The 25735-nt window shown below is 50.3% G+C and overlaps 2 protein-coding genes across 4 annotated transcripts in view; one reads left to right on the top strand and one right to left on the bottom strand.

Moving 5' to 3' along the window:
- Positions 1-371: 371 nt before the first annotated feature.
- Positions 372-11801, bottom strand: MCM4 (minichromosome maintenance complex component 4). Its single transcript, XM_031441645.2, has 17 exons — positions 11722-11801; positions 11526-11591; positions 11305-11394; positions 11006-11166; positions 10819-10920; positions 9969-10064; positions 9792-9887; positions 8759-8897; positions 7811-8031; positions 6450-6570; positions 4934-5193; positions 4321-4686; positions 3843-3970; positions 2993-3200; positions 2004-2232; positions 1669-1802; positions 372-917 (listed from the first exon to the last, which is right to left on the bottom strand). Exons 2-17 carry the CDS (start codon positions 11587-11589, stop codon positions 825-827), a joined length of 2508 nt encoding a protein of 835 aa, XP_031297505.2. The 5' UTR covers positions 11590-11591; positions 11722-11801; the 3' UTR covers positions 372-824.
- Positions 11802-12498: 697 nt separating this feature from the next.
- The window catches only part of PRKDC (protein kinase, DNA-activated, catalytic subunit), a 120126-nt gene continuing 106889 nt past the window's right edge, over positions 12499-25735 (top strand). For all 3 annotated transcript variants that reach the window (XM_031441651.2, XM_031441650.2, XM_031441649.2), the window contains exons 1-11: positions 12499-12661; positions 14180-14256; positions 14361-14453; positions 14769-14843; positions 15513-15621; positions 15975-16087; positions 16179-16278; positions 22865-22920; positions 23001-23031; positions 23440-23597; positions 25343-25489. In XM_031441651.2, coding sequence (XP_031297511.2) covers positions 12508-12661; positions 14180-14256; positions 14361-14453; positions 14769-14843; positions 15513-15621; positions 15975-16087; positions 16179-16278; positions 22865-22920; positions 23001-23031; positions 23440-23597; positions 25343-25489 — 1113 coding nt within the window. In that variant the 5' untranslated portion in view covers positions 12499-12507. The remainder of the gene's footprint in view (positions 12662-14179; positions 14257-14360; positions 14454-14768; positions 14844-15512; positions 15622-15974; positions 16088-16178; positions 16279-22864; positions 22921-23000; positions 23032-23439; positions 23598-25342; positions 25490-25735) is intronic.

The raw sequence follows: 25735 nt of genomic DNA, 5'->3' as shown, positions 1-25735 counted from the left end.
AAGGGGCACGCCTGCCGGGATGCCCTCCAAAGGCCACCTCCCAACACTGCGCTGCTCTTGAAGCACTCAGTCCATCACTCCACAGGCACTTCACCAGCAAAGGTCGACTCTGAAGTTACAAAAAAAAGGCCAACCTCATACAACGACCGGCACGTTTCAGGGCTTACTTACTACAGCAGTGTTTCCACATGGGACTTAATGGTGGTTTTGTAAGAATGGCTGCTAGGACTGAAATAATTTTTGAATAAAATGAAGTTAATTACATTTTAGTGAGTTTTGTTTGTGACTTATGTAAAGTACTGCCTATCAAGAATTTTCATGAAGGCGACATAAGCTTTTCTCTTAATGAAAAATAATGCCAGATAATCAAGTGTTCCTTATTCTATCATTTATTGAGGAAAGTTTTCATAGCAGAGTGAAGCAGCAGATGCTGATGAGGAATTCCAACACTTCCAGGCTCACAGCAGCGCAGAGGACAAGCCCGGGGACTGCACTACAGCAGGGACCGGTCCCTCATCACCTCACACGAGTGACCCCACGTCCAACACAGACCACGACCCAGACGGCTGTCTTCAAAGACCGTCATCCTGCTGTCTGCACACAAGTGCCTTTCAGCCATAGAGCTAAAGAAACGGCACTTCAAGAGAATGATCCTGAATGTATGGCTTATAAACTGGAAGAGCTTTTACTTAAAATGTTAACACGGTGAACACGCAGGCTTCCCGGGAAAATGGAACCCAGTTAGAGGACATTCATGGGGCCAAGTGACGACCTGAGGCCGTCCATCCAACGGTGCAGGGTAGTGACACAGCTGCGCTTGGGCATCAGAGCAGGCGCACCGTCTTCCCAGTCACCGTCAGGAAGTCGTCATCCGCCAAGGCGCGCAGGGCCTCCTCGAACATGTCCTTGGTGACGGCCTGCGGGGAGAAAAGAGGCTTCACACGTGCGGCCGCCCTCCCCTCTCAGAGACCACGCCCTTCCTTCTCAGGGCTGCACACACTCTCAGGCCCCGGCTCACAAGTGGTGAACGCGCACTGTGAGGATGGCTGGCGCTGTGGGCTCAGCCGTTCCCCAACAGCTCAACTTTCCTCATTCACGGCAGGGAACCCGAGTATCTCATCCTCAAACAAAGTGGTGTGGGAATTCTGACCGTTATCATCATTTATAACAGCAAAAAACTGTGAACACTAAATGTCCACCAGAGGTTAGGTAAATGACAGTAACACGTGAGGCAGAGTGAACACGTGATGAAGTCGATGTCACTATCAGAGACAATACTAAGAGTGTGTCGATAATTAAAAAGGATAAATAAATAAAACGGTTTAACTGTGACTGCCCCGTCCGCATCCACGTGGAAAGCCCTGAAAGGAGCCAGAGTTCTCACTGTGGCCCCTCCCTGACAGGTGACCTTACCTCTCCTTTTTTTTTTGGTGGTGGTGGGGTATGCGGTGTGTAATTTGGTTATTTGCTTATTTATGACAGAGGTTCCGGTGACTGAACCCAGGGCCTCGTGCAGGCCAGGCAAGTGCTCTCTGCGGAGCTATGCCCCTCCCCATCGTATCTTTTTTTACTTGAACAGTAAACAAAGGAAAGAAGTTAGGGAAAAAGTGTAAAGCAGCCCTAAGGGAAGAGAAAACTCTTAAACAAAAGATACACACGAACACTTACTACATCAGACTGCCCCCGAATATCTTCAAAAAGCTGCTGGTATTTCAGGGCTGGCATTTTGCCCTTGGACAAAATAAGCTTTTTCAGGGCTTCCACCAACTCTTCCTTCCGTTTACGAGAGGTGGCGCTCATCCCTGATTCAAGAGAAATTAATGACATCTCTGCTATAAGGAAGTGAAAATGTTTCAAGTTTCCACAAATACCCCTTTCGTCGTGTCACCAAAACAGGCCCGGGGGCCGTGATCGATGCCAGAACCGGTCCACGTCCCCTAGGCCGCCAGTCCCTCCCTCCGGGCGAGCAGCCAGGTGGGGACCCTCCCGTGGTGAGGACCCACCCGTGGTGAGGATGGAAATGTCCACGATGCCCGTGCGCGGGTCAGTGGCCGACTGCTTCAGGGCCTCCCGGTGTAGGCGCTTGGCCTCCTCCACATCAATCGCCTCGACCTTGCTGGAAAACCGCACCTTGGCATGAGCCTCCGCCAGGCGGATCAGCGACTCCAGCTGCCGGGGGTACGCGGACACCATCCCACGGCTGCTGCCGATCTTCCTCATGTCCACGTAGGCCTGGAAGGAGACAAACCCAGATGCTCACCAGCGTCACAGCCTCGGGGATGAACTCTGAACTCCCGCCAGGCTGTGCGTGTGGTGCTGAGGGGAAGAGGGCCTCCAGGAGGAACTGTCCGCCGGGGCTGTGAGCATGGCCTCCGGAGGATGCGGTGTGGTGGGCGAGGGGCAGGCCGAGGGTGTCAGGGAGCCGGTTGGCCTGTTCACCCCGGCGAGGGTTACCCGGGAAATGCAGGAAAGCTAAGTTGTTTGGGCTGTTCTGTGGATGATGTAATTCTCGTAGGAAAAGATGCAGGTGGGAAATTGCATCGTTTGTAACCTTCCCGGGAGCATTTCCGGGGCCTCCTGTCAGGGTGTGAAGCTCATATGAGGAGGCAGGAATCTTCTCAGGGTCACAGCGTTTGAACCTGACATGTATCATCACGCCCCACTGCCCACTTAAAAGGATACTGGGAAGTGAACATAAGCACTTCTATTTCATTTTTTAGAGAGAAGCCAGCGCAGCCCGGAGGCGAGTCAGGAAGTCCTACGTAGCATCACCTCTATTTCAACTCAGGCACTCTGGTCATAAATTCCCTGTGCTCACAAGTTACTTAAATACGAAAGGAGCACGCAAAGTATCCTTTCCCTTTTCTACGTTTGGAAAAGTCAATTTTGCGATACAAGAGGGAAAAATAGTTGAAGATGGTATGCTATTCTTGCCAAAATAACATGTCTGTGGGGTGTCAGCGTCCCAGCAGTGCCCCTGGCCACAAGGTACCTCGATGAGTGCCTGGCTGGCTTCCTGGCTCAGCCGGGGCTGGATGGTGCTGTGGGCGTAGGCGATGTAGTCCCTGAGCACTGCCATGTCCATGAACTCCTCCTGCACCTGCTCCTCACTCTGGTAGTACAGAGACACCAGGTGGTGGGCCAGGCGCCGGTCATACGCCTCGTCCTGAGGATCCAGCATGAGGAAGATCAGATCAAACCTGAGGAAACAGTGGAACGGTTTTCGTGGTCGGGACAACAAGCCACCTGCAAACTGGCATGTGTGTGACCCTGTGTCCCTCGGGGCCGCCGAGGCTGTCTGAAGAGCCCGGCCCCCAGGTCACCTGCTCCGTCCCCAGCAGGCGTGCTCTCAGCCCTTGGGCCCACCTGGAAACGACGGCACGTTACTATAATTTTGAAAACTGGGAGATGCAAATGAAAACACATTCAACTGTTTTGGGAAAAAGAAACTACTTGTCAAAAAAAAAAAAAAAGTCAAGTAATTAAAGTTGAAAATCCATTTATGAAATACATTAATCTTTGAAAAAACGTGTGATTACATGACTCCCCTTTCAGAACCTTATTCCCTGTACTATAATGGTTCCCTACAGTGGCTTAGACCAAGAAATGGGCTTCTGAAAGGATGCCAAGGTGAAAGATCCTAATTGCATCAAAACCCGAGCAAATGTTAAGGTTTTGCCTTGAAAACCTGTGACCAACCGAATTTGCAAACCTGCACTGGAGTGGAGTCTGTGACGTCAGCACGTGTCTCATCCTGGGACTTCCTTTTCTCAACCTCACCCCGCAGGTCCCACAACTGAGCTAAGTCAGGACATCCGCTCTACAGAAATACACTTTCCTACCTGGATAACAACGTGTGGGGCAGCTGGATGTTTTCAATGGTGGTTTTCTTCGGATTCCACTGAGACTCGATGGGGTTTGCTGCTGCCAGGATAGAGGTGCGGGCGTTGAGCTGGCAGATGATCCCAGCCTGAGAGGCACAGAGGGCCAGTGTGGTTAAAAGCCTCACCCCAAGGTGGGCGGACCTGTAAGCCACGTGGCCCAGCACAGGTGACCCGCTGGAGACAGCACCCTGAGCTCAGAATCACGCCAAGGGCCAAGTTTTAGATAAATGTTTGCTAGGACTGTGTCTCTCTCAGAAACCAAACCCCCTGCGCAAGATTTGGGATAAACTCAAGTTCTCAAATGCGACAAGTGAGGTTAGCACAGAGGAAACAGGACCCTGTAGAAAGTACGCAGAGCCTGAGCTGCAACCTGACAGGAAGTGTGTGCCCACCCCCATGGTCAGGGGATGGCAGGAATGGAGCGAGCGCACCTCACCTTGGCGACGGACAGCGTCTGCTGCTCCATGACCTCGTGCAGCACCGATCTCGCGCTCTCGCTCATCTTGTCAAACTCGTCAATGCAGCAGACGCCGCTGTCGCTCAGCACAAGGGCCCCGGTCTGCAGGACCAGCTGCCGCGTCTCGGGGTCCTTGGCCACGTAGGCGGTGAGGCCGACGGCGCTGGAACCCTTCCCGGATGTGTACTGGCCGCGGGGCAGCAGGTTGTGCACGTACCGCAGCAGCTGGGACTTGCTGGTCCCCGGGTCCCCGCACAGCAGGATGTTGACCTCGGCGCGGAACCTGCCCCTCCCCGTGTGGCTGAAGTCCTTTCTTGTCCCGCCAAAGAGCTGAAGCAAGATTCCCTGGACAGACAGACATGACATTCACCCGCGGCAAAGGCGCTTTCCTTCCCCTCTGCAGCTTTCACAGTTGGAAACGTGAGTGGGTGTGGGGACGGGGACACGGACGACACCGATGATAGTCGGCCAGGAACCCGGGCAGGCAGCAGGCACCCGGCTCTGCCCAACAGGCCGCTCTCACCCTCTGGAGTGTCTGCACCACCGGCACCCAGGGCTTCAGCTCCCGAGTACAGGTCAGAACCCGCATTACCTTCTTGATATCTTCGTGTTCATAGATGCTCGGGGCCAAAGCGGAAGCCAGCCTCTCGTAAATGTCTGGTTTTCTGGAAAGTTCCTTAAGCAGTTCCACTCGCTTCTCTGAAAAAAGTTTCTGCTCTGCTTCTTCATCAAGGCCGTGCAGGCGTTTTGAGTCGGTTTTGCGGTAGTGAATGACGTCAATGTGGGTCTTGTAGACGGACTTCACGTTGCTCACCCGAGGGTTCACTCGGATGGGAACAGCGCGGTAGATGCCTGAGGAGAGAGGCGGACACTGTCTCACCCGCCACCTGACCCAGCCCCGAGCCTGGCCCTCAGCCCGCAGGGCACCTGGGAGGGCAGGGGCGGCGAGGGGAGAAGCCGGGCTCCTGAAGGGCAGATCCAGGAAGGTGTCTGCGAGTCAGCTGGGCCCTGGCTCGTCTGCGCGTGACCATCACCCCACAGTCAATCAGAGACCACAGAGGCCTCCTCGCAGCCCAGATCCATGACTCGCACCCCAAAATAGAATTTTTATTTCTTAAACAGAATGCAGAATCTGATTAATAACTACTTGACTGAAACAAAACCCTAAACCGCTGTGCTAAAGCCTTGAAAAGAAAGGCATTCTAAAAAGCTCAAGTGTGTACAGCTGCTCACAGATTACTTCCCTCAGACACAACCAGTCTCTGGTGTGGGGAAGTGATGACCCGCTGGGAACAGCTGGGCCCGCTCTGCACCAGGCAGCCCCGGCACCTCAGCCTCTCCAAGGAGAACTTGCCCAACAGCTATCCCACATTCACCTCCTTTGTGTTTCAAACGAGAAGCCTGGAAATGCAGGACAGGTCAACTGCTCGCAACCATCCCTCCCCATGGCTTTCTCAATGTTGGACACCCGTCCTTTCATTTACTTAACAGGTTAACGTAAATCTTTCTTAAAACACAAGAACCAGTTCGCAGGTAACATTCTAGAACGCAGCGTTCTCCATGCCTGGGCAGATCAGGGATGGATGCTCAGTGTGGTCTAGGATCTTTACAAGCGCCTCTTCCCAGCACAGCACTGGTTAACACCTGTTCCTCCATGGTGTGTCCCACCCCCCTCCCCCACACACTGTCACCGATGCGGGAGCTGCGCTGGGCAGCGGCAGCAGTGGACGGACGACGGCATCCGGGGCTTCAGGGCGGGACCTCCCTGGAGGCCACACAGGCTTCCTGCCACACGTCCCCTTGGGAACACCTGCTGGGCTGCACTGCAGGGCCCACGGGATAAGAAGGCCCCCTGGGAGCCCCAGCTGTGCCCTGGACCTTCCATGACATATGCAGCCCTCGGCTGTGCTTCAGGGAAAGCAGCAGTCACCCCCGTCCCAGAGCCGCTGGCACAGGTCCAGCCTCGCCAGCACTGACACGGCTAGGCCCAGAACATGCAGCTCTGGGACCACACGGGCTCACATGGAGCTGAAGGAGGGCGGTGGAGGCAGCAGCCCCAAGCCAGCATGTCCCCGACCAAGTCAGACTGCACGGAGCCTGCCCCTCACCTGTGACGTGCACCCTGTCCCCAGGCTGGACCTTGTCCACAAGGTCGTTGTGGGCAAAGAGGATGACCGTGTGTGGCGTCTGCCCTGCGGGCATGTCCTCAGGGGACTCCTGGAGCTTGATCTGAAAGAGTGGGGAGCACAGCTGTCTCAGAACCCCACGAGCCTCCACTGCTGGGCTGAGGCCCTGCAGCCTCACCCCTTTGCATAAACATCCCTGTGTCGGGGAGGGGGCGGCAGCAGAGGGAACTGTTTTCTCCATATTGAGGCTCTGCATAAATGCCTATGTCTCCGGTTCCTTCTGGAAATTGCTTTCAGCAGGTCTCCTGAGTGAAGCACCTCCAGGTCCCTGCACCTCGAACACCTGTCTGTCCCTCAAGTGACGTCCCCTGACAGGCACCTGCCAAGCTGCTGCACACTCTCGAGGACACAGCCTTTCCCTTCATTGTGGGGGGCTGTACACACCCCAGTGAGCCTGGAAGGGCCCTGGGGGTGGAGCATGTGCTTCACCAATCACAGGCAGAGAAGGTGCAGGTTAGGGTGTCTGGGGTAGAGAGGCTGCGTGTTCTCAAGGGCCAGACAGCACATGCAAGGGTCCTGAGGTGGCTTCTGGTGGTGAGATGTCAACAGGTGTCTGGGCAGAGGCCTGTGGGGGCACTGGGAGCCTCTGGGCACCCCTGACCCCCGGCTCTCAGCCGGTGCCAGTGTGAGATGGAAGCTTATGTCAACTTTTAATTCTTCCATTAGCGATAAAGCTGAATGCTCTCCACACGTGCTAGTGTTTTCCTTACTGACTCCCAATAGAGGAAACCACTTTTTACAGCATTTTGAACACACTCCCTAACAGTAAAAAAAAAATTGTTTAAACATTGTAACAAATGAAAAACTTAACTCCCTGTGCATACTTGTCACTTCAATCACAGAAATGATCTCCTGCCTCTCTCCATTCATTTCTATGGTCGTTCATCTTCATTTCAAGATTTCTATGATTAAGGAGGCAAAAGGGCCAACTTCCTACACAATAAAGTTTGTGAGAAAAACCCTGGAAAACCTCTTCGGGCCTCTCCTTACCAGGGGAAGAGCTGCCAAATGACAAACTTTAACCAAATGCTTTTTTACTGATCTTGACGTTTTATATGCTTTTGCCTGAAATACTAAAAACACAGTCCTACCATCTTAAGTACTTCCCATAGAAGCATCGTGTATGAATTTTGACTTAAACTGAGCAGGCTAATTGGACCTGTTACAACCCTCAAGCTGCTCCCTGGAGAAGGCACATCCCTGTGACGAGGGTCTGAGTCTAATGTGCGGGGCTGGTGGCCGGCAGAGCGGCAGGAGAGCCAGCTGCGGGGCGGGGCACGCACCATCTGCTTGTCGGAGAAGACCGAGCGGTTGTGGATGAGCGCCATGCTGTGGGCCGTGTGGCAGCGCTCGCAGGCGCAGGGCTCGGCGATGCGGCCGCGGTCCATCTCCACTCGTGTTGTGTGGGCGCAGACCTGGCACTGGAAGAAGGCCTCCTGCATCTCCGGGATCAGCTGGGACGTCCTGATCACCATGCCGCTGATGGCGATGAGCTGGTCGATGTCTGCAAGGCAGAGAGAGGGGGCAGCTTGTCCACTGGCTGCTGCCCACGGCCCGCAGCCCAGCCAGGCGGGGTCCTCCCTGGGGCTGGACACCTGCCAGGGCGGGTCTGGGTCTGCTGTCAAGTCTGGGAGAACCTTCCTGGAGGTGCAGAGGGGCTGGGTCGGCTAGGGTCACAGGCAGGCTGCAGTGGCCAGGGCATAAACATCTCACTGGGCACCCTGAAGTCTGGCCTAGGATGCCCCTCCTGTGTCCACCTGCTTCCTCTTTACCCGAGACTACTAATGCCCGCTGAGCGAGGCCACCCGGAGGCTACTCGGAGCCGACCAAACCTACACTGTAGCTGTACCGGGGACTCCTGCACTGTTTCCGTGTCGGGCCACTCGTCTCTTGCTTTCCCAACTAGACTTCTTTCTTAAGCTGTAGGTGGGGGATCATATTTTATACTTCTGCACTGATTCTGATAAGAGCCTACTTAATAAAATAACTGTAAAATCGTAATAATTGGGCAAGTTCACCTCAAGATAGAGAACCATCCCTTTTACATAACTTCAGCTCAGTTAAAAGCAGGACCAGAGGACCCGTAAGCACACAGAGTAACTGAATCCGCTACGAGTCTGCCAGTTTATGGTCCGTCCACCATCACCATCACCTCCAGCTCTCCTAAAGCTTCGTGATGAAAGGCGGTTTTGTTTACTTTCATGTAAGGTACTTCCTGCTGTGACTATCACCTTCTGGATTCAGGTTCCTCATGTTCTTGGTCTTCAGTGCGTTGAACGGTCTTACTTGAATCTGATGTTCCAAGATTGAGTCAGGGTAACGGTCAAAGAAGATCTCATTGACAGCCATGTCGAAAGTTGGGATAACTTCCTTTAAAAACAAATACAAGGATGTCAAACTGTGTTCGTACAATCTCAGGGTTAAATAAAGCATTGCATGTTAGCAAAGTATAAAAGCAAAAGAAAATAACATAATCCAAAAGCGCTGCCCTGTGAAATCACACAAATGCTGTTTATAAAGCCTTGGGTGCAGCGAACCCCTCACCTCCGCCCGCGCGCACCTTGGCTGGATGGTGTGAGACGCAGCAGCAGTGTTTGCAGGACGTGCCAGCTGACTGCTGGCTTGTAATTACCGGCAGCTCTTACTTTCACGTCTCACCTTTTCTCCATAAGGACTGGTACCAAAATAGGTTAAATCAATTTATTCAAGTTTGTTAACACCTGCTCCCCATTTTGCAGATAAGGAAACATTCTCCGGGAGGTGGAAGAGTTGGCCCAAGGTCACACAGCTATTAAGCAGCAAAATCAAGATTTAAAACCAAGTCTGTTTGCCTCTAAAGCCTAAACGAAAATCAACGCAGCTGATGCTTTGTTGATAAAACCTGACCCCAAACAGAGACATGGGACTCTGGAATGGTTAATGTATCCCGTTAGAGACAGCAGAAGTATGTAATGCACTTATGAAACGTTTCCAACTAAGCACTTTAAGTCATCAAGCCTAACATGCAATGAATTGTAAGAATCACCACCGTTTTAAATACCGTTACACCACCAATTAAACTAAGGCATGCTATTGACAGTAACACACATCCCAATTTAAAAAATTACAGCAAAGTGCGGAAAAATGTTCCTGTTAAAGGAGAGGGATCATGGTCTTCTCGAGAAGTTTATGTGCTGTGGAGGCAAATTCCCTGTTACTGAGGAAACCCTGCAGATACTGTAGACATTTGCCATGGTTCACCAAGATCAAAGGGCAGACTCTCACCTGTGGATAGCAGGTGAGCTGTCTGTATAGGTTAGCGTCGAATGATTTTATGTGCTCACAGTTCACGTTTAAAAATGGCTCCCCAATAACATTAATCTATAGAGGAAAACAAACAAGTTATTTTCTAATTGTTTTAAAATATCTAATTAGAATGTTTAGCTAAGCGTATTTGATTACCTCCCCAAGTCGCTGCATGTACAGAGGTTCAGTAACGTCTATGCCAACATTTTCTTCTTCTTTAGCCAGAGGATCAATAAAACGCTGAAGAAATCTCTTGATGTAGAGAGAAAAACACTTAAGCTTAATGCAGTCAGGACTGGAAACTGTTCAAAATAAAAGGTTATAAACACTGGCGTGCATGTATCTTTTCAAGTTAGCCAAGACGTGGAAACATCCAAGTGCTCATCAACAGACAACTGGCCTAAGAAGATGTGACATACATACAACAGAATAGGACTCAGTCATAAAAACGAATGAAATATTGCTGTTTGAGGGAAAAATGGATGTACTTAACAATTCTTACACTTAATGAAGTTTGACAGAAAAAGACAATACTATGTATCTCTTAAAATATGACACAGATGAATGTGCATACAAAACAAAATAAATTTATGGTTAACAAAGGGAAGGAAGAGGGATAAATTAGAAGTATGGGATTTACAAACTACTACACATAAAATACAGAACAAAGATTTTACTGTATGGTACAGGCAACTATTCTCAGTCTCTTACAATAATCTGTAATGGAATACAATCAGGAAACAATACATGTGCGAATGAGTCACTTAGCTGTATACCTGAGATTAACACAATATTGTAAATCAACTAAACTTAAGAACAAAAAGTTAGGAGCATGTCAGTATTCGGAGGCAGATATGGCTTTTTTCTTCTTAAAAACTACACAAACATCAACAATTCTAACCCATGTAAACACCGACCCGTTTAAGTATTAGGCGTACTTGGATGTGTTCCTAACACCTGTTTCCCAGTACTTCTGGAATCCCGATGGATGACACATAAACCTCACCTGAAAACTTTCTTTGCATGCTGCCACGTTTACATCTGTCCCCCAAATCACGAGTTTTTGGCCCAAAGACTGCTCGCTCGCCACTATATCCTCTGCTGCCGGCTGCAAAGAAAAGGGCAAAGGGCAGGTTCGTGGGGACCGCCCACCTCCCGCCGCCCACGCGCGACCCGGGCGGCCCCGCACTCACCCCGTCAGAATGCAGGTCCACCTGCAGCCCCTTACGGGCCGACCCCAGGTCGGGCCTCTGCCGCACGGGCGTGCCGCGCACGCCGCTCCTTGGGGTGCCCTCCACCCGCGAGCTGGGGGTGCCGTAGGTCAGCGGCGAGCTCACGTCCAGGTCCAGAGGAGCTGAGGACCGGGCCCCACGGGCGGTAAGCGCGGGGACCCGACCCGGCGCGCCGTCCCCCGGGCCCCGACACCCCAGACAACGGACCCCAGCCCGCCTACCCGCCCTCCCAACCCCCCCCCCCCGACCAGGCAGCGCACCTGCGAGCGGCGCGCGGGGCGGGCTGCGGGGCTCGGCGCCGGGCGACGCAGGCAGCGGCTGCGGCTCTCCCGCCGACGGGGGGTCCTGGCCTGCGGGTTGGGAGGGGGACGCATGGCGGCGTTGGCGCGGGTGGACTGGGCTGCGCGGGCGCTGAGGGCTGCACTCGTCACCGCCCGCCCTCCCGGGACCCCGCGAGGCTCTGAGGACACCCGACACTCACGTGGCTGCGTGGGGACGGCCCGCCGGGGGCCGCGGCGGCTCGGGGTGGACGCCGGGGACGACATGGCTGCGCGACAGGAACGCGGGCTCGCGCGGACCCTCCGACAGACCCCCGGCCCTCTCCCCTCGCTCCTGCCTCTCTACCCCTCCGCCCCACGTCCCTTTCCGCCCTCCCCGCTGGCCCGACCCAACCCCACCTGATCGCGCTCCTGCTCCGCTCCAGCTGGGCCCGGGTTTCCCGCCGGCGGCACCGTCGTCATCGTCGTCTCCGCCCCCCGCGAAGGCCCACCAATCACAGAGGCGGCCTCGCGCGGCCCCGCCTCCGGGAGGCACCACTGCGCAGCGCAGGGGGTGGCGGGACGGCGAACTCGGCCGGGGCTCCCTTGCCCGGGTGGTCTCGCCCGCGACCGCTGGGCGATTTCGCGGGAAATCTGGGGAGCCCGCGGTTCGCGTTCAGGCGCCGCCCTCCGAGGGGCGTCAGTAGGAGGCTCCGCTCCTTTGTTCCGCGGGAATACGAACAACACCCCCGCCCTCCTGACCGGGGGCCAGCGGTGGCCCCTGACCCAAGCCTGTCTCTTTCTGCCCCGGGCGCTTGGTCAACCCCAATTCACCCCTGCCCTCCGCATCTACTTCTGGGGGTCGAGCCGTTGGATTCCTGCCTCTCCCCAAGTTTTGACGAATTGTGCTAAGTGTACAGTGGGCCACACATTCATAAGCCTGCCTACATTTCAGCGCACCTCTACGTCGCTATTTTACAGGGACACCCTCCGCGAAGGTCTTGGGCAAAGGGCCCGGGCACGGTGTGCGCACGCGCCGGGAGCCCCGCCCCTAGACCTGCAGTGGGCCCAGTCCCCGCGACTGCGTCCGCGGCACTTCCGGGCCCCGGACTGCTGTGCGCACGCGCCGGGAACCCCGACTCCCGTCCCCCGGGGTACTTCCGGGCCTGGGCAGCGTGTGCGCAGGCGCGGGCTGCGGCGGGCGTCATGGCGGATGCGAGGTCCGGCGTACGGGACTCCTTGCTGCAGCTGCAGGAGTTCTTGTCCGCCGCCGACCGCAGCAGCGCCTCGGTGGCCGGTTGGCAGCTGCTGCGGGGCCTGGGGCAGGAGTGCTTGCTGAGCTCCGGCCCCGCGCTGCTGGGTGGGTACGGTTCCGGGCTTCTGAGGTCCAGAGCAGGGTAGCCGGCGCTTGTGCGTCGTGGGCGCCTTGGGCGGTGTTTGAACTGGGTCGTCGGAATTTCTGTGAAGCGTGTAAAAGTGACTTGTTAGCTGCCTCTTTTCTTAATGGCAGAGGAAGGGTATTTTAAAACCAAAGGTGGTAAAAGTGGCCTAAGTTTGGCTGTCATTGCTATCCACGGCGAGGAGGGAGGACAAGAGGAAAAGTATTTCCTTCCATCTCAGTCTCGCCCAGACCTGCCAGTACCTTTTCCAAGCCCCTTTGTTTGCTCTCCCTACTTTTGAGAAGCAAGTCGTGCCGTTATTTAAGCTTTGTAGCAATGCCTGGGTGAGAACGTCTTTTCTGCTTGCAGTAAAACTGCCTCTCTTCAGGACTTTTTAACGTATATTACTGTGTGAAGATTCTTCTGTTACTCCCTTTCAAAACCACAAATGTGCAGCCCTTCTCCATGGTATGTCCCTTGATTAAAAGATAGGTGAGTTTTTTTTCCCCCCAAGAGATCATTGTTGAATAAGGTGAAGAAATAATGTAAGCAAAACCTTAAGTGTTGTGTAGGATCTGTGTGTTATCCAGGGTGTATTAATGGGGAAATTAAAAATCAGCAACATTATGTAAATGCTTCCTAGTCTGAGTTCCAAGTTAGAATTCCACTTTGTTCTTTTAGTAACTTGTTTGTCAAGCAGTTTCAAGGTCCCTGAATGTTCCATATGTGTACTTTCACTTGAGAGAATTACAGGACTGTATTAGTTTCCTATTGCTGCTGAAACAAATACCACAAGCTTAGTGTTTAAAGCAACACAGAGTTGTCAATCTCACAGTTCTGTAGTTGGAAGCCCAACACAGGTCTCATCAAGCTAAATACCAGGTAGCAGGCAGGGCCACTTTCCTTTTTCTGAAGGCTCTGGCGGAGAATTCATATTTTTCATTCTGGTTAGCAGAATTCAGTTCCTTGCAGTTGTGGGACTGAGGGCCTCTCTTTTCCTTGCTGGCGTTCTGTGATTCTAGAAGACAACCACAATTTTTGGATTACGGTCCCTTGCCTCCATCTTCAAAGCCAGCAGCAGTGGGTCCAGTAACACGCTTGGAATCTGTCCTCTCCTGTGTTCCCATCTCTTGTTCCTCCCTCTTCCGCTGGTGAGGGCCCATGTGGTTGCATTGGGCACAGCAGGTGACCCAGGAGGATCTCCCCAGTTTAAGGTCAGCTGATTAGCAACCTTAATTTTCAGCTACCATGTAAAGTTCCTGTATTCACAGCCGTGACACCAGGAGTTAGGGCTCTGGCATCTTTGGGGCCATTATTCTGCCTACCTCGTTCCTGTGGAACGTCTAGAATTTCCTTTTACCTCGTGGAAATCAGAAGCCTTAGGCTAGTGTTTCATCACTAATAAGACTAAATTGAGAACAGGGAACACCTTTGAGGGGGTGTGTGGAGTACTTCTTTGCAGCTCTCTTACTGGTTTTTTTGGTTTGTTTTTCCTCCAGCATTACAGACTTCCTTAGTGTTCTCCAAAGATTTTGGTTTGCTTGTATTTGTTCGGAAATCACTTAGCATTGATGAAGTAAGTTGAAGATTTTCATTTCATTTTTCTTGTGTATTTCTTCATGTTGAGGTGATTTGTATTCTTACTCACATTTACTATAATGTTTATTTTCTTTATTGTAGTTTCGTGATTGCAGAGAAGAAGCTCTAAAGTTTTTATTTATTTTCTTAGAAAAAATAGGCCAGAATGTCACACCTTATTCTCTTGATATTAAGGTAAGGATGAGAAAACATTGTATTATGTAAATAGCCATTTTAGCTTATGGTGTTCAAACTTTAAGCTTGGCTTTTCATTTTATTTCTGCCTCTCTTGTTGGGCAGTTTACTTATTTCTGCTTGACTGTGTTAGAAATGAAGTGGAGTATGTATTTTTTTTTTTCAGTTTACTAAGCTGAGTCCCTTGTCAGAAACTTACATTGTATTATGTCATATGCTGGTACTGCTCCTCTCAGATGTAGTTTTCGCTATTGTTGATTATAAAAGAGCCAAGTTCTTATTGATGATTTTGGTGTGTCTCCTTTTAAAATCTAGAATACTTGCACCAGTGTTTACACAAAAGATAAAGCTGCTAAATGTAAAATTCCAGCCCTAGACCTTCTTATTAAGGTAATTTAAAAATACTTCTAAGTGCATGTATTTTACATTAAACATGTAACTTAAACTCCTTTTGGGTTATGTTTTGGGTGAGATGTAGGGTGGGCTCGGATCACACTGCTGTCAGGATAAGATGCACACTTCCCAGCCATCACCCTTTTGCCCTCAGACCTTTTGGGAGGCAGAGGGAGAACTGGGGGCCGTGAAGGAATGATGGGGAGGGAAGTGAGGAGTGGGCTTTCACTACCCAGACCCTTCGGTCCTGATGCTTCTAGGAACTGCGCTCCCAAACCCTCCCACAGGAACGGATCTGTGTGCTGTGTTTTAAGTGGTCGGTGGGGCTCACTCCCACCTGTGTCGCTCTCTTAGCTGCATCTCTTTTTTTGTGTCTCTATTTTAGAATTCCTTTGGGTCTTGTTGGTCCTTAAGTGCCTCTGAGAGAATGGTTCTGGTCGTGTTACTGTTTTCTTGGGAAGGTGAAATTAAGTCTATATCCTCTTCCCCTCTGAAAGCCCGGTTTTCCCTCCACCTCCCAAACAATCTGGCTCGGTAGGAGTCCTGAGAGGCCAGGTGTGAATGCCCTGGAGACACGTGGTTGTGGAGCTTTGCTGTAAGCAAACAGTGCAGTAGATGGAAGCCTTTTGTTACTTCTTTAGACGATGCTAACTTGTATTCTTCTAGTTACTTCAGATTTTGAGAAGTTCTAGACTCATGGATGAATTTAGAGTTGGAGAGTTATTTAGCAGATTCTATGGAGAACTTGCACTGAAAGCAAAAATCACAGATACAGGTGAGGTGTTTTAAATGTTACTTAACATTTTAACAAATTAAGAACTTATTCATGTAAAACTTAGGTTTTTCTCCTAAGGATAACAAAACACAGTGTGTGAAGACTTCTGCTTATAAAAATTTTAATCTTTGCAAAATGATTTCTTTAAATAGAAAATTCACAACACATGTCAAATGTAATTTATAGTAATTTGCATAAACAATTAGGAAAGTGTGTAAAACTAGGTATTTTGTAAGCCTCATTATGAAACTATCTTGAACTTAACCTCTCATTTTCTTATTCATGCATTTTTGTTCATTTAATTTATCTAAATGTAATTTTAGGCCTTAATTTGTCTACAATTTATCTTTCAGTTTTAGAAAAAATATATGAGCTCCTAGGAGTATTAGGTGAAGTTCATCCAAGTGAGATGATAAATAATTCAGATACTCTCTTCCGGGCTTTTCTGGGTGAACTTAAGATCCAGGTATGAGAAACTTTACGACATTCTCCTCCGCTTCCGTGTGTTCGGTGTATTTTTCTCTCTTAATGAAGTCTTCTTCGAACTCCCCTTTCAGATGACATCAGCAGTGAGGGAGCCCAGACTCGCTGTTGTGGCCGGGTGTCTGAAGGGGCTGTCTTCACTCATGTGCAACTTCACCAAGTCCATGGAAGAAGGTAGTGCCTGACAGCACTTGAGTTTCTTTCTTTATTCAAAAACTGATAGTCAAAACGCATTACCTGTTTGTTTTTTTGAACTTTTAAACTAATTGTGGACTCACATGGGGTCGTGAGAAATAATCAGGAGATTGTGTATGTGCTTCCCCTGCTGACGGTGCCTTCCATGACTGTGGTGCCACAGCACAGCCTGAGGAAATCTGTGGACTCGGATTCCTCTAGTTTCACGGGCACAACCATGCGTGTTTGTGTTTAGTTCTGTGTAGTGTTTCCACGTGTGGGTTTGTGTGTGCGCCACCACAGTCAAGATCCCGAACCGCCCGCCACTGTGAGGACCCTTCCTGCTGCTGTTTCATAGCCACAGCCGCTGCCGCCACCTCCCGCTCCTGCCTCGGCCACTACTGACCCGTCTCCATCTTGAACTTGATCATTGCAAGGTTATACGTGTATCCACTCACCCACCAGTGGACACTTGGGTTGCTTCTGCTTCTTGACTGCTGTGAATAATGCTGTTGGAAAATGGCTGTGCACGTATCTGCAGCCCCTGGCTTTATTTGGGGGCGTATGTACCCAGAAGTTGGATTTCTGGACCTTGTGGTAGTTCTGTTTAGTTTTTTGAGGACTCGCCATAAGGTGGCCCACAGGGCTGCACTAACTTACACTCCTGTCAGCAGTGCAAATGCTCCCTACCTCCTCACCATGACTTGTCATTTTCCGTTTTCTGTAACAGCCACCCTGACAGGAGTGCAGCGGGGTCTCTGGTCTGCTCTCCATTTCCCTTACGGCTGCTACTGTTGAGTGTCTTTGCATGGCCTCCTGCTTACTGTGGGTCTTTTCTGGAGAAATGTTGATTCAAGTTCTTTGCTGACTTCAGGCATCTGACTTTCAGTTGTTGAGTTGTAGGAGTTCTTTATGTAGTCTAGTTATGACAGCATTATAAGCATTAGGAACTTCAATTCTTTTTTAAAGGCAAATAAAACTTCTAACCCCAAAATATTCTTTAAGAGAAAAAAATTTCTATTGGCTCTTTCTTACCATTTTTGTTCAAGTAATTGCCAATTTTTTCTATCTCCTGTATGTGTTTGCTTTTACTACGTTGGAACTTAAGAAATTGCCAATATCCAATGATTTCAACCTGTGAAAAGAGCAGTTTAGGTGTTTCAGCCTGTTTGCACTCACCCCTTCGTGGCTGCCTCTCACCAGGAGCGCTGGGGCAGCTCCACCTGGTTGCCTTCTAGCTGCTCTCTGATGTCTCCCGTATCCTTGGCCAGTTTCCCTTCTGTTAGGTTCCTGCTCAGAGACCTCCTGGTATTTTGGCTTTTTGAGGGGTGTGGGAAGGGGGTCTGAGATTCTACCTCACTTGCAGAAAGCTCTCCTGTCTGTGACCCCTCGATGCCGCCCCTCTGCTGGTGACTTCCTCTGGCTTCTGTGTCCCCGCTGTTGCAGCGCTTGCCGCCACCTGCTCTGATTTTCCTCTCTGTGCCCTGACTGGGCTGCTGGGTGACGCTGCTTGTTTCTGCGTCTTTGCCCTGAGCAGCGCACCTGGTTCACGTTTGGTGAGCAAGAAAAGTAGTAGCACTTACTGCTCACTTACTGTGTGCTGAAGACTGTTGTAGTCACACTGCACGGAAATGCCTGTAATGCGCTCTAAGGTAGGTGATACTAGCTTTATGCTGCAGGTTGGAAAGCTAGAACTAAGAATAGTACGTTGCCCCAAGTCACTCAGGTAATGAGATGGACGGAGTAATGACTCCAAAGACATCCTCATTCCAACCCCAGTGCCTGTGCATGTGTTGTGTCATGTTTTTTTTTATAAGAACTTTTTATTATTGTATAGAAATGAAGTTATATACAGAGAACAACTGAAGTTGAATTAAACTCGTACAAATATTTAAAATACTATCTTCACACCTACTGCAATATATAGGACACCGAAACACGTATACATGGGAAATAAAATAAAGCAAACCCAAAGCGATTGAGTAACATCCTGCAGAGTCGACGCATGCTCAGTAAACCATCGCAGAGGATTCCGCGGTGGTGCGTTGAGAAGCCAGGGCAGCCAAGGTGCAGGTGGGGTGAAGGATGCTCCTCAGCTGACCTTGATGTGAGGCTATCCAGGTGGCCCAGTGTGATCATGGGGGACTTAACGGGGATGAGGGAGGCAGAGTGCTGTGATGTGAGGAAGCCAGCTTTGAGGATGGGGTAGGGTGCGGCCCGGGAGTTGAGTCACCACTGGACTCAGGCCCCCAGAAAGGAGCACACCCGATGACACCTGGACTTTGTCACTTCTACTTTGTAAGTTGAGGTATAGCTGCAGTACAATACTGTGCCAGTGCCGGGTGTACAGCATAGACCTGACATTGAAACACCTGCCGGAGTGATCACAGGACATCCGGTAACTACCTGTCACCGTACAAAGTTACTATGATGTAATGACTGTATTCCCCGTGCTGTGCGTTACATCCGTGTCACTTTCTTTTTTTAAAATTTATTTTAACTTTAATTTTTTAATATTTCAGAACTTTTGTGACATTTTATAACTAGAAGTTTGCACCTCTTGTATCTCCCTCACCTGTTTTGCTCTCCCCCCCCACTTCCCTCTGGCAGCCGCCTGTCGGCTCTCTGTATCTGTGAGTCTCTCTCTGCTTTGTTACAAGTTTATTCATTTGTGTTTCAGATGCCACATGTGAGATGGAGTGGTATTTGTCTTTCTGTAACTAACGTCACTTAGCGTATGGCAAGACCTCATTCTTTCTTATGGTTAAGTACAGTTTCTATAAATATGTGTACGTAATATAATCACATCTTTTATCCATTCATCTATCTGTGGGCACTTAGTTTGCTTCCACATCTTGGCTGCTATAAATGATGCTACTGTGAACACAAGGGTGCATGTATCTCTTCTGATGAGCTGTTTCATTTTCTTTGGGTAAATATTCCAGAAATGGATTGCTGGATTGTATGGCAGCTCTACTTTTAGTTTTCTGAGGAACCACCACACTTTTCCCTAGTGGCTGCACCAATTTACATTCCCACCAGTGGCGCAGGAGGATCCCTTTCCCCCACGTCCTCACCAGCACTTGTTATTTGTTGTCTTTTTGATGACACCATTCTGACAAGTGTGAGGTGATAGCCCATGTGGTTTTGATACGCGTTTCCCTAATGAGTAGTGATGTTGAGCACCTGTTCATGGGTCTGTTGGTCATCTACACGTCTTTGGAAAAATGTCTGTTCAGATCCCTGCCCATGTTTTCCTAAGTGAGTTTCTTGTTTTAATTGTATAGTTGTGTTAGTTTCAGGTATATAGCAAAGTATTCATTTATACATATATATATTTTCTTTTTCATACTCTTTTCCATTATAGGTTATTACAAGATACTGAACATAGTTCCCTGTGCTATGCAGTAGGTCCTTTGGGTTCATCTGTTTATCTGTTTTACACATAGTAGTGTGTATCTGCTGATCCCAAATTCCTGGCTTATCCCCCAACACCCTTTCCCCTTTGGTAACCGTAAGTTTGATATTTGCCTTTCTCTGTCTGGTTTACTTCACTTAGAATGACGATCTCTAGGTCCATCCATGTTGCTGCAGATGGCATTATTTCATTCTTTTTTATGGCTGAGTAGTATTCCATTGTGTGAATATACCACGGCTTCTTTATCTAGTCATCTGTTGATGGACATTTAGACTGCTTCCGTGTCTTGGCTACTGTAAGTAGTGCTGCTGTGAACATTGGGGTGCAGGTGTCTTTTTGAATTAGAGTTTCCTCCAGATGCAGGCCTAGGGGTGGGCCTGCTGGATCATATGGGAAGTCTATTTTCAGTTTATTAATGAGCCTCCATAGTTTCCATAATGGCTGCACCAGTTTACATTCCCACCATTGCTGTGAAAGGGTTCCTTTTTTCCCACATCCTCCCCAGCATTGCTTATTTGTGGACTTTTTAATGGTGGCCATTCTCGCCCGTGTGAGGGTTACCACGTTGTAGTTTTGATTGGCGTTTCTCTAGTAATTACTGATGTTGAGCGTCATGTGCTGCTGGCCATCTGGATGTCTTCTTTGGAGAGGTGTCTCTTCAAAGTCTTTTGCCCATTTTTTGATTGGGCTTGTTTTCAGTCGTATGAGCTTGTTTGTATATTTTGGAAATTAATCCCTTGTTGGTCGTATCATTTGCAAATACTTTCTTCTATTCTGTAGGTTGTCTTTTCGTTTTGTGTATGGTTTCCTTTGCTGTGCAAAAGCTTTTAAGTTTAATTAGGTCCCATTTGTCTATTTTAGCTTTTGTTCCCATTACTCTAGGAGTTGGGTCCAAAAAAAATAACTGCTGTGATTTATGTCAGAATGTTTGCCTGTGTTTTCCTCTAGAAGTTTTACCGCATCTGGTCTTGCACTTAGGTCTTTTAGCCATTTAGAGTTTATTTTTGTAGGTGGTGTTAGAGAATTCCCCTGCCCCCTTTTTTTAGATGGGACATTGGTGTTTTTGATGTTGAGTTGTATGAGTTCATTGTACACTTTGGATGTTAACCCCTTATTGGGTATATCATTTGCAAATTTTTTTTTCCATTCAGGAGGCAGCCTTTTAATTTTGTTCATGGCTCTTTTTGCCACGGAGAGGCCTTTCGGTTTGAATGGTTCTGTTTGTTTATTTTTGCTTTTGTCATCCTCTCCTGAAGTGACAGATCCACAAAAATATTGCTGAGACCAATGTCAGAGAGTGTGCTACATCTGTTTCCTCCCAGGAGTTCTGTGGTTTAAGGTCTTACATTGAAGTCTTTCCTCCTCTGAGTTTATGTCTGCACATGATGTGAGAAAGTAGCCCAGTTTGGTTCTTCTGCACGTGCTGCCCGGGTTCCCCTACACCGTGTATCGAAGAGGCCATCTTCCTCCGCTGTGCACTCCTGCCTCCTTTGGCAGAGGCTGAGGACTGTGTGAGGACTGGTCTCTGGCCTCGCTGTGCCTCTCCACTGGCCCCGTCTCTCGTGTGCTGGTCCCACACTGCTTTGACTTCTGTAGCTCTGCAGTGCAGTGTGAAACCGGGGATCGTGTCTCCAGCTTTGTTCTTCTTCCTCAAAGATTGTTTGCCTATCTGGAGCTTTTTGTGTTTCCGTACCAAGTTTATGATAACCTGTTCCAGTTCTGTGGAAAGGGCCATGGGTGTTTTGCTGGGGGTGGCATTAAATCTGTGAGTTGCTTTGGGGCATATGGACATTTCCTCAGAATGAGTTCTTCCTACACGCAGTACGTCTCCGTTTATCCTTCTTCGGTCTGTCTCTCTGACGTCTTAGAGTCTTCAGGGGACACCTCTTTCACCTCCTTGGCTTAATTATTCTTAGTTGTTTCGTTCTTGCAGACGCAGTTGTAAATGAGACCTTCCCAGTTTTTCTTTCTGATAGTTCGCTGTCAATGCGTAGTGTAACTTCAGCTTTATGTGTATTAACTCCATATCGTGCAGCTTTACTACATGCATTTATTGTAGTAGTTTTTTGGTGTGGTCTCTAGGATTTTCTGTAAATAGTGTTATGTCATCTGAAAACACTGACAGTTTTACTCCTTCTTTTCCAGTTTGGGCTTCTTGTTTCTTTTTCTTGTTTAACTGTTGTGGCTAGAACGTCCAGTGCCATGCTGAATAAAAGTGGCGAGAGTGGGCATTCCTGCTTCCTGATCTTAGAGGAAATACTTCCAGCTTCTCACTTTTGAATGTGATACTGGCTGTGGTCTGTCACTTGTGGCCTTTGTTATGTTGAGGTGTGTCCCCTCTGTACCCACTGTATTGAGAGTTTTTATCATAAATGGGTGTTGAATTTTGTTAAAAGATTTTTGTGCATCTTTTGAGATGATCGTATGACTATTATCTCTTTGTTGAAATTCCTCCTGTGTTCCTGCATTCTTCTTCTGAGTTCAGTGAGCATTTTTGTGACCATCACTTTGAAACTCCTTCCTGGAAGGTCGCTCGTCTGTGTGTTCAGTCCTTTTTTAGGACATACTCCTTGGTCTCCTCGCCTTGCCTGCTTCTCTGTGTCTGTGTGAATTTAGTAGGTCGGCTGCACATCAGTCTCTGTGTGGCAGGTGTCCTGTGGGCCCCCCAGTGCAGCCCGGTCACCAGAGCCGGGCGCTCCAGCAGTGTCCCCTGTGGGCTGCACGTGTCCTCCGATTGTGGCTGGCTGCATTGCTTTTCATGCACCGTGTGTGTGCGTGGCCTCCAGTGTGGTTGCTCCAAGGCCTGCTGACCGCGGTGCCAATGCTCTGCTGTGCGGGGTCAGCCCTTGGTGGGAGGAGCCACTCTGGGGCCACACTGGTGCTGGCTGGAGGTGTCTGACACGGCAGGAGGTCCCTTTGGAGGGGCTCTGGAGCCTGCTGAGGGCGCCCGCCAGGATGGGCGGGGCTCCGGGGCTGCCATGAATGAGTGCCGGCTGTTTTGGGTCCACAGAGACAGAGCCCCGCGTCCCGCCTGACAGAGGCACCTCCCGTGGAAGGGTTGGTCGGTGAAGACGGGAGGAGGGTGCCACGCTGGCGGCTAGCGCTGAGCACTTCCTGAGGTTTGTCCGGTCGTGACCTGTGACAGCTGCTCTTTCTGTGTCTCCCCAGATCCCCAGACCTCAAGGGAGATTTTTGATTTTGCTGTAAAGGCAATCCGTCCTCAGGTAGGATTCATATTCTTCTAATTCTTTCACACTTGGGGCTTGTGATTGTCAAACATTGATGGTAAATTTTTTTTTAATAGATTGATCTGAAGAGATACGCGGTGCCTTTGGGTAAGACTCTGTGCTTGATGAGGTGGCGTATTTCAGATTATTAAGTTGATGCCTTGAGTAAACTTTTGCTTAAACTCCAGGTGAAAGTCAGTGGGGTGACACGTGTGATGCTCCTCTGCAGACACTGACCGGAGCTCTTGGGTGCTGGTGGAGATGCTCACACTTAGGGATTTCAAAAAAAATTACTTCAGAGCAACTTTTGGGGGGGTCCAGATTGTTTGATTCTGGCTTCATCTAAACAAGCCCTGATCCTGCCACTGACCCTTGTTGTGGGGTCACTGGCCAGCCGTCTCATGAGGAGGGTGGGGCGTCAGGTTGGGAAGGAGCCCTGGTCATCAGGCTGCAGTGATGAGGAGCTGCCTGGGCTCTGAGTCGTCCTGCTGTCAGCAGGGTGCTCTGTGTTTGCAGCTGGCCTGGGCTTGCTTGCCCTTCACGCGTCTCAGTTCAGCACCTGCCTCTTGGAGCACTGTGCTTCCACGTTTGAAGTCCTGTCCAAGTGGTGCAGCCACACCAACGCCGAACTGAAGAAAGCTGCGCATTCAGCTCTGGAATCTTTTCTGAAACAGGTACTTTTTAAAATGTTTCTATGCAAAAAATTTAAATTCCAGTCTTGTGCATGCACGTTGAAAAATAAATACAAGTTGCTCCATTAGCTTCCATAGTACTTAAAGAAGAAAGCTTGGTCCTCCGTCAGCCGCACGGGTGGCCCCAGGTCTGGAGGAGAGCTCGGATGCCAGACCCCATCAGGGCCTTAGAGCTGAGGCTGGACAGGAGTGGCAGTGAGAAGGCTGGGGGGGGGAGGTCAGGGCAGCCAGGTTGGCGGGCGTTGAGACAAGATGCTGGTGTCTCCATTGCTTCTAGATAGAGGAGGGTCCACCTGTGCCTGCATTTCCGTCCAGGTGGAACATGGGTGCGGAGGGTGAGTCAGGTTGGCAGTGCGTCTGTGGCAGCCAAGGAGCGTGTGCTGGTGGTCCTGAGTGCCCGAGGTGGCTGGAGAGGCCTGCAGGTCAGGTAGTGGTGGGAGTTAGGCTCTCTGGGTTGGCTCTGATGGAAATCCTGAATCACAGTGTTAGGGACGGTGGTTAGTTCACTAGCTGGTCCCTGGAGATCCAGCCCACTTGTGGTGCAGACAGTGTCCCACGGCCGGGGTGCTCTCAGCTCGTCTGTTGGGCTGAGAATGTTCATTCCCAAGTACTTCTGTGGACACCTGTCTTCATTTCTCTGGAGTGAACCCCTGGAAGCAGAACTGCAGGGTCGCACGGTGGGTGCTTGCTGAACTTCATGAGAAACCGCTGAGCCCTCTTTTGAGCTGGCTGTACCGTGTTTCTTTCCCACTGCTAGTCCCAGTCACCCCACGTTTTGGCAGCACCTGGTGTTGTCCGCCCTTGATTTTAGCCCTGTGATGGGTGCCCAGCGTCACCCCACTGTGCTTCTGATTCGAGTGTCCGAGGGGACTGTTGGCTGTTTCTTTCCCTGCAGTTGTTTTCCATTCTTGGGTCTTGTTTTGTGGAGTGTTCGTGCTGATGTTCTGCTGGTTTCAAAATCAGATTGTGTGTCTTTGTTAACAAGCTGCGAGTGTTCTTTATGCGGTCGGGGGACCCATCCTTGTCTAAAAGTTTTGGGAGGACATGGGGGCTTTGTGTGGGTCAGGGCGTGTGTTGCTGGTTGGCGATGCAAAGTGGACGTCTTCTTCCAGCCTTTCACGATTACCAGGCTTCTGTCCGTTCTCGTCTCCAGCAGTCTCTGTGGAAATTAGCCGTGCTTTCAGATGCCCGTGGTAGTCTCGCGTTGGGCGGCTGTCGCTTTGTGTGGTGAGTTGTGGTGACCTGCTCCTCAGTGCTGCTTTCCCTGCCTCACTTCATCTAGACTTTATAGTTTGTACCTTATTTTGAGAAATGAGAGGCCTTGTCTTTCTTCCTGATTGTGAGTTCGGAACCCTGTTCTCTGTTGTCCTGCAAGGGGCCTGATCTGTTGGTGACTCTGACCTCACTGGCCGTGGGCCTGCCCGTGAGTCACAGATGAGTCTGGGGATGCATTCTGCTTCGTCAGGGCCGTAACCTGGAGCCCCTGTCCTGTGCCTGCGTCTTGCTGCGTTTACATGGCCCCTTTCCGCCCCTGCTCTAGGAAGGATGCGTCGCGTGCAATGACAGTGCCACCTCTGAGCCTGGTGGAGACGAAGCGCACTTAGGAGTAGAAACTGCGTGGAGCTGCGGCATTGTGCTGGCAGTGTCTGACCGCAGTTCCAGCCCTGTCACGTTTGTACAGATCCCTCTGCCTCCTGTAAACGTCTCTAAACACTGTGCGATGGCAGGTTTCCTCCGCGGTGGCTGGCGACGCAGAGGCACACAGGAGGGAGCTGCAGTTCTTCATGGAGCAGTTCTGCAGGGTCATCAGGAACACGGACGCCAGCAGCAAGGACTTATCCATCGCCATCCGCGGCTACGGACTGTTCGCGGGGGTAGGCGTGGGGTAGGGGTTCCGCCGGAGGGCCAAGGGGATCCGGTTCCCTGGTTCTGAGCAGCGTCTGACTCTTGTGACGATGCTGTTCTTATTTGCTGTGTGCTGGGTGGTTCTCTCAGTGCTCGCTGTGTCCTGGGGTCGTGCGTAGGCGTTACCTCAAGTACGCAAGCTCTCCTGCAGGCTTTTAGGGATCTCAGTCCACTTTACAGATGAAGAAACCGAGGCCCAGAGACATTGGGTAACT

Source organism: Camelus dromedarius, chromosome 30, assembly GCF_036321535.1.
Source record: "Camelus dromedarius isolate mCamDro1 chromosome 30, mCamDro1.pat, whole genome shotgun sequence".
Taxonomy (NCBI): domain Eukaryota; kingdom Metazoa; phylum Chordata; class Mammalia; order Artiodactyla; family Camelidae; genus Camelus; species Camelus dromedarius.
The sequence above is the reverse complement of the archived record's forward strand: the minus strand, read 5'-3'. Positions and strand labels throughout refer to the sequence as shown.

What these genes read in the sequence shown, in the direction of transcription:
- MCM4 (XM_031441645.2), bottom strand. Translation starts at nt 11,589, where the DNA reads ATGTCGTCCCCGGCGTCCACCCCGAGCCGCCGCGGCCCCCGGCGGGCC. An exon ending in CCCCACACGTTGTTATCCAG is followed by an intron (nt 3,201 to 3,842) that starts GTAGGAAAGTGT and finishes CTGTTTCCTCAG; the next exon opens with GTTTGATCTGATCTTCCTCA. An exon ending in CATTTCCATCCTCACCACGG is followed by an intron (nt 1,803 to 2,003) that starts GTGGGTCCTCAC and finishes CTCTTGAATCAG; the next exon opens with GGATGAGCGCCACCTCTCGT.